The 8,013-nt window shown below is 47.0% G+C and overlaps 1 protein-coding gene across 1 annotated transcript; it reads right to left on the bottom strand.

The window, feature by feature from the left end:
- Positions 1–5,405: 5,405 nt before the first annotated feature.
- Positions 5,406–7,168, bottom strand: LOC125550390 (AT-rich interactive domain protein). The gene is made up of 2 exons (XM_048713379.2): positions 6,664–7,168; positions 5,406–5,803 (listed from the first exon to the last, which is right to left on the bottom strand). The coding sequence occupies exons 1-2, from the start codon at positions 7,039–7,041 to the stop codon at positions 5,630–5,632; spliced, it is 552 nt and encodes a 183-aa protein (XP_048569336.1). The 5' UTR covers positions 7,042–7,168; the 3' UTR covers positions 5,406–5,629.
- Positions 7,169–8,013: the final 845 nt, after the last annotated feature.

Raw genomic sequence — 8,013 nt, forward strand, 5'->3', positions numbered from 1 at the left:
TATCAACACTTGGGTATTGGACTGGATGACCGATAACACTCATTATAAAGCACCGGCCTCTGAATTACTTCACGCCCTGCCCATCAGTCCACCCCTTGAAGGAGCTCGCTGTCTGTACCAGGAGCCTAAACTCACTGCCCATTACATGCAAGTGCTGATGAAGCCCCTGAAGCCCGTCAAGCGCCAAGGACCAAATTTCTCGTGAAGGAATTGCTATATGTGCCCAGAACAGTCTATCGCATTCTGACGAGGACAATGAGTCCTATCAAAGGCCACGACTCGTCTGATGAGGAAATTGTTGGCATCATGAAGAATCTGCTATTCAACATCATACATGGCATTCCTGTCAATTATCATGATTTCTTCATGAGGACTCTGGCAAATGTTGCACTCTCTCCATTTGAGTTGAAGCATTATGCTCCTTGGATTATGAGATTCCTCAGAACAAGGTCTTCACTAAACTACAAGGCTGACTTTCAGAATCACCTCAGCTACCTGCCCCCAATTGAATTCCTCAAGCAGACTTATTTCTCAGCTGATGAAAAGGGCAAGGCACCTGCTGTCATTGATGAAGGCATTCGTCCATTGGATGGTCAGTTTCGCAAAGCTGCATCTTATTCTACCAATGATGACTCTGCCACTCATGATTCTGCTGCACATGCATCCAAGCCAAATCCTCAAGCCACAGCTCCCAGGGTGATGACTGACCGTGAGTTGCTTCTTAGTCTTCACCAGAAGGTGGACCGAAACCATAAATGGGTTAAGCGTCAGTTTGGTTCTCTTCTTCACAACATGACTGCTACACATAATGCAGTGAAGAAAAACCATTACTACCTCCATGAAGTTTTCGATCGCACCTGGGCCATCTTATCACATATGTATGGTGAAGAAGATCTGAAGCAAATGGGTCTCAAGGAGAACTTTGATTGGTCTGCACCTCCAGCGAAGAAATTCAAGAAAGTCAAAGTTCCTTCCTTGGTGGCCAGCTCAAATTCTTCATCCCGCGACACCGATGAGTTTGAAGACTTGGACGACACTGCTGCAGGCCCTACAACAACCAACGACCCCAACAATGCTGGCGCTCCTCCATCAACTTGATATTCTTCAGGGGCGTTAGTCCTCATTTTTTCGACCCTTTTGGTCATTCGATGACAAAGGGGGAGAAATTTGAGTTAGTCTTCAAGCGGGTCTACCTATATGGGCATTTTTTTTCTAAGTTACAACTCTCGTTCTTTTGAAGACTTTGCTGGATCGAGTTGTAAACTTAAACTCTATGGTGGTCTGATACTTTTTCAGAGTTTTTCTGCATGCTTATTCCTCATTAATGTTAATGCACGCATGCTGAATTACATCAGTCGCCATATTTCAGCATGCATTTCGAATTCTTCATATTATATGTTAAATGCGTGTATGAATTAAAAGATATAGGGGGAGATCTCCATGATTCTACTCTTCAAAGTGTGCATTGCTTCAAAAGCAAATTCCTCACTATGCACATCTTCAGGGGGAGTTCTTCTATATCTTGCAATCAAATTCCTCAATTTCAGTATTTACACTTCATATGTTTATCCCCGTTGAAAACTTAGCATATATTGTCATCAATCACCAAAAAGGGGGAGATTGTAAGTGCATCTAGTGCCCCTTAGTGATTTTGGTGTATTGAAGACTTATAGGTTAAGGGACTGATGCGTTTGTGAGTGTACACAGGTCTATAAGTCTATGAGGAGCTTGATATTTACAGAGAAAGTCGACCCCTAAAAATGAAGTTCTTCGACTAAAGACTTTGAATTTCTGAAGACTTTGAAAGTGAAGAAATTGGTGTGATCCTGAAGACTTGTTATTCATTCGAGGAACATGAAGCATGAATACCTTTGTTTTCTTTGTTTTATTTTCTCTTGCTTGAGTCATAGGAGATACCGTACCGTTAAAGGGGGTTGAGGAAATACTAAGGAAAAATTTCCAAGTGATGCTCAACTCAAATCCTACACCTACCAATCCCTTCGAGTGAAGCCATTGGAAATCTCATACAGTTCAGTCAATTTCTTCAATGACAAAGACGAAGTTCTTCTGGTCTCTGAGGAATTTGTTATGACTGAGGAGTTAGGAATTCGCCAGTGCGGATTGCCTACACAGTGAGGAACATGATAGCCCTGAGGAATTTGATACTCAAAATTCCGACCGTTGCTGTGCTATGCGCCAGCTGTCCCAAAATATCTACCCATCTAACGGTCATATCATTGAAGGGCATTTATGTCTTATCATGTCGGGTTGCTCCCCAGGCTATAAGTAGCCGCCCTTACAACCACTAGCTGGTTGGCTGCTCCAAGAGAAACTGACACTTGTCATTTAAGAGCATCCCATCCTCCAAGGACTTTGAGTGAAAATCATTAAGTGGGGAAAACCCAAACCCAAAGTGATTGAGCATCACTGAAGAGATTTATCCTGTGTAGATCCGACACTGGTTACCTTTAAAGACTGTGCATCTTCCAGACGGTTAGACGTCATGGTCTAGAGCATCCAAGAGGAAATTGTGGATCGCCGAGTGACCGAGTATGTGAAGGTTTGGAAGTCACCTGAAGACTTACCACGAGTGATTGGGCGAGGTCTGTGTGACCTTAGTTTAAGGGGAATACGCTGAAGACTGAGTGTCCTGAGCTCCGTATTCAGGACTGGGTGTCCGGGACTGTGTGTCCTCAGGTTTAAATACCTAGCCGCCCTAGCCAGACGTACAACTGTCACAGCAGTTGGAACTGGTCTACCAAATCATTGTCTTCACCAAGCTACCTGGTTCCATTTCCTCAACCCTTCAATTTCCTCATTTCTGTGTTGTGTGCTTGTTCATATCTGTCTGAAGACTTTGACTGAAGACTTTCTCTATTTCCTCACTTCAATTTCTTTAGACTGTTTGTCTTTATCCCGTGTTATCTTGTGTTTACGCTTTCTGTACTCTGTGCTTGTTTTCATTTCATCATGAAGACCATACTCATGCACTGTTATGTTTACTTCTGAGTACTTATTCCGCTGCAAGTAGTTCTTCACTCAGTAATTTCCTCACCCTGAAATTCGTCAATGAAGAATTCATAAAAATTGTGTATTCACCCCTCCTCTAGTCGATATAACGCACTTTCAGCGTCGTCCGACGCAAACATGGCATGGTGTGCCCGCCGTGCGAGGCAGCAGGTGCGGGAGGCGGCGACAGCCCTTGCGGTGGTGGACGTTGGCGAGGCGGAGTCACATTCTTCGGCACCCGTATGGTGCACCAATGCGGGTGCCACAACAGTGGTGGACGTCGCGGCTCCTCCCAGGACGGATCCATCATCGATCTGACGTCTACCGGCACCGTCAGGGATCCGAGATATGATGAGAAAGAGTACGACATGGGAAACAGCGGCGCCTCGAGTCCCGTGAGCTGGCTTGTGTCCCAAGTCCTACTCTACCTCACTGGCGACCGGACCAACACTCTAGGGAGCGCAGCCGGCCGTCGAGCATGGGCACAGCGGAGCTAGACGAGCTCCGCTTAATATTAGGTGTACGTTGCATGTAATACTATAGATTTGAGGTTTCTAATTTGAGATATCCGGTTGTAGAATGGATTATTCGAGACTTGACAGGTCACTGTCGACGAACGCGCTCGGACGTGTCTGCGGGCGTTTGAGGGGTCGAATTTACCAAATCCGACTGTAGATGCTCTAAGACCGCACACAAAGTATCATCTTCGTGTTGTGACAGTAACTACAGCCATGATAAACTACAGACTGTTAACAACGGCAACACTCGCAACAATGAAATTTCTCTGCTTAACATCCGCAATATGAAGAAATAGCATTTGCGACATGAAATTTATCTGCTATTAGTAATTAGCAACAAATATACTAGGTTGAAACCCGACGCTTGCAAGTTGCAACAAATCTATACGGTACCCCGTACTGTTTGTCCTCGTACACGAGCCGACGAGAATGGAGCTGGCATGCGCGTGCGTGCACCGTGCGCCGTGCGCCGTGCACGGCCACTAGCTCAGCCCGTCCACGCGCCACCGGGGGTCGGCCCGGCCGCCGGCACCATCGACGAGCTCCGCGTCCTCCGAGGAGCCGAACACGAACCGCGCCCACTCCCTCGCCTGAGCCTCCACCTGCGCCTCCGCCTTGCGCGCGCTCCCGCCCGCCGACGCCGACGCGATCACCGCGGCCACGCCCACGACGACGAGCAGGGGGGCCAGCAGGGCCACCAGGTCCGCCGCGCCCTCCGGGATCATCGTGCGTGCGCCGGCGGAAGAAGAAGACAGACTGCGCGTCGGGGAATGGCGGATGTGCAGGCATCATGCAGCGTCGTACGTATAATAGGGGCGCCGCGCCGCCTCGCGCTAGCTGGCTGGCTAGCTGCTGCTTTCTCGTGCAGCGCAACCGCCAACCAGCAGCCATGCATCGTGTGAGCGCGGACGCAAAGGCCTCGGAGATCCTTTCACTTTCGGACCATGAAATGCCTAAAGCTATCGAAGAACGGGGATGGAGAAGAGGATTTGGTGCACAGTCTGCACGCTTTATGGTTCCCTGTCTCCGTGGGAATTCCGGTCCGGGTGCTCGTCTCGTGGGGTTGTGGTTGGTTGGGGCTCCGGCGGTTGAGCCCCCCTCCACAGAAGCCAGCGCCTCCCCTTTGGGCTTAGAGCATCGTCAAAATAATGCCGGCAAATCCAGGCGAAACCCAGCGCGTTGGGGGCTCTTGGGAATGCCGGCGGAAGTTTCGGCGAAACGTGTCTCCCCACATATCTTTTTTCTTGGCGCACCTAATCATTTCCTTCACAAATTTTTGGTTGGGATAGGGTGTGGCTGGAAAGATGCCCTCCTCATGCACTTCTATTTCGCCGGATGAAGCATTTGGCACCAACTTTTTTTGCTTGGTAGTACTTTTGGGGGCTGCAACGGCTGGAGATGCTCTTAGGAATAGGAGCAAGCTGAATCTAACACTGTCTCAAGCTTGTTATCAAATCTTGCAGTTTAATTAATCTGGGGGTGACTGTAGAAACTGTCATAATACTTTTTCACAAAATGACATGCTACATTGGCAGAAACATGTCAGAAATCATACAAACTTGTGTCATGGATTGATATGCGTAAAAAATATTCACAACTAACCATTGATTGAATTGAATCCCAACTAACCCTTGGTAAATTATTTTCTACTTTCAACATAAAGCAATTCAAGGGAAGTTCAGTACAGAGCAGAATGAGATATGTGAAATAATATAAGCTGAGAATATACATTTTTGTAGGTAGATGACCGGAAGCAGTCAAATCACACAAGTTTGCTTCTTACACTGACATCTAAGCAAACCACTGGAGTACCAAGTACCAAAATCAAAATAAAATAACAATAAAGATAGAAGCATAGCTGAATTTCATCACCACTAATTAACCATTTACATATTCTGATCTCGACGTAGGATTATTCAAGAGATAATTCAGTACATGGTGATTGCAAGCTAATTTCCTTTTCGGAACCATGGCAGCCAATTTCCTTAACACTATCATTTCAAGTTTCCACTGAATGTTGTACAAGTTTACTGGCTACTGCAGAACCCTATAGCTCAAAGAGAGAGCCTTCATTTCTTTTCCCTGATGTCTCCTTGACAGTCCTACTCAAGAGCTGGTGCTACCTCAGTTGGATTACCTTCAAACACATCGGCGCCGGATGATTCTGACTCTTCGGGGAACTCCTGGGCTTGGGTTGATTCCTTAAAAGCAGGAGTGTCTCTGAAGTCTGATGCCCCATCGTTATATGTAGCCACGGCAACACCACAAGCAACCAACTGCACAAGTATGAAAAGGAAAATCAGTTCCCTCGCATGGGAGTTAACATGGTTACATGGATGGATTAATGTGATGATCTAAGTTGATAGGATAACATGGAGAGTTATCTCTACTTATTGAGTGGACATCTGCAACAATAGGTGGTTAAGTTGTCATAATACCAATGATCAAACACCAGGAATGTTTACATAGCAATGTAATCTACTCCCTCCGTCCCATAATATAAGATCTTATTACATCAAATTTGTGAGATCTTATTACATCAAATTTGTGAGTAAACTGGATGTAATAAGATCTTATATTATGGGACCGTGGGAGTAACAAAGAAGTGGTAAATTATCTCTTGTTAAACAGTCAGCAAATGTAAATAAATAGCTTCATGAGAAAGGTGTAACAGCTCCCGGATGCCCTTACACGTACCAGTAGAAAGTTCAATGTTTTCAGCAATCTATGCACAGTACCAGTAGAGTTCTAGGCATTGGAAAGGAATCACTCTTTTGCTTCAGATGAGGAAAATAATGCAGTAGCTCAGTGTACTACAAAGAGTGATTATGCCATGGCCATGGAACCCTCGCTGTTTGCAACTATTAGAAATGATTTAGCAGATAATTACTCGCGATCTAAGCAATTTTAATGGCAGTCCCAGCTTGTCGAATTCAAGGGATTGATTCATGCTGACTTCCACTTCCTTATGTGGAAAACATTTCAACGTAGAGCTATTCCACTGCAAACCAAATTTCTCTGGCGCGGACATCTCAAGAAAAACTGAATATTTTCCTTTGAGAAACTATATTCAGATCCTACGTCACAGAACTGTGCTACAGCGCAAAGTAATGGAGGAGGAGGAGGAGGTGCTCACGGAGAAGAAGACGCCGAAGGCCCACATGTACTGCACGAAGAAGCCGAGGACCTCCCAGTTGTCCCCCTCCCAGAAGTCGGGCTTCTCCGGGTCCGGCAGGTACGGCATGGGCTCCGTCGACACCTCGAACCCCAGCGGCTCCCCCTCCCACTCCACGCCCTCCCACGCCGGGCCGGTGTCCTCGTCCGCGTCGGGGGTCTCGACGCCGCCGCGCCGCTTCTTGCCGCCGCGCTCCTCGAGGCGCCGCTGCGTGCGGGACGAGACGCCGGTCCGGCGCGCGAGCGCCACGTGCAGCGCCGCGCGGCGGCCCAGGAGTGGGAGGCGATGGCGGGCGGCGGTGGCCGCGCCGAACGGCGTGGGGGAGCTGAGGAGAGACATGCGGCCTGGAGCTGGACGCGGAAGTGGCTCTGCGCGACTGTGCGCGCGCGGGGATGTGAGGTGCTGACCGCGAGCCGAGAGAGGTCACGTGGAGAGCCTGGAGCGGGGAAGCTCTGTGTGGGAGAAGATGAGATAAGATTTTTTTTCCCTCTTCCCTTTTTGTTTTTGGGTTAAGTGAAGTATTTACATGTGCACATAGGCCATTTTTGTTTTGTTTTACCCCATATAGAGGGGTGGGATTAGCTTATTTTCTTCTATATTTTGTGTTCAACAACTAGTATTTTTTTGTAACGAGAGGGGGTGCACGAGGCGCCAAATTTATTCAAACATAGATCAAATACAAGTTACGACATGAATAATAACACCTGGGCAAACCAACTATGGGAATGCGGCTAAAGTTGGACAAGCGGCTTGTCTATGAGCTAGTTTGATGCACGAAACTGGTTTCACACTTCTGTTTTTAGAACCCGATGAGCACAGACATGCACAACTCCATTGAGATCCCTTTTGATATGAAAGATTAAGGGGTTGAACTGTGTGGAGTTGCAAAAGGACGCAAGTAGGTGTTCCCTGATGTCCCAACGAGTATGAGCAGAATTGTTATCCTTGACGGCAGCACCTTTGGACAAAGATAGGTTGTCCGTATGAAAAGTAGGTCTTTGAATGTTGAGCTTCCTAGCAATAACTGCAGCTAGATGCAATGCTCTAGCTTCAACCACAAGCAGAGAAGAAGTTTGATCCATTGTGGCTTCAACCATTATACTGCATGAGACTTCTTTATCAGGGATTTGAATATAAATGTTGAATCTTATTGCTGGAAGGTGCAACCTTCCAATGACTTTGGAGCTCTTCCAAGAAACATTTGAAAATATCTTTGGCCCGACAATAAGATCTGTAGAAATAGAGCAACATTGAGAAGGCAGAGCAGGGTTAGAGTCATTAGGGCTTATTTTCTATGAAGTGGCTACTCCT

This window comes from Triticum urartu, chromosome 4A (assembly GCF_056163025.1).
Source record: "Triticum urartu cultivar PI428250 chromosome 4A, HENAU_Tu73, whole genome shotgun sequence".
Taxonomy (NCBI): domain Eukaryota; kingdom Viridiplantae; phylum Streptophyta; class Magnoliopsida; order Poales; family Poaceae; genus Triticum; species Triticum urartu.

Bases quoted from the DNA above. Each gene is read 5' to 3' on its own strand.
- LOC125550390 (XM_048713379.2), bottom strand. From the start codon at position 7,041: ATGTCTCTCCTCAGCTCCCCCACGCCGTTCGGCGCGGCCACCGCCGCC. The intron at 5,804-6,663 runs GTGAGCACCTCC...ATACTTGTGCAG, and splicing joins CCTTCGGCGTCTTCTTCTCC to TTGGTTGCTTGTGGTGTTGC.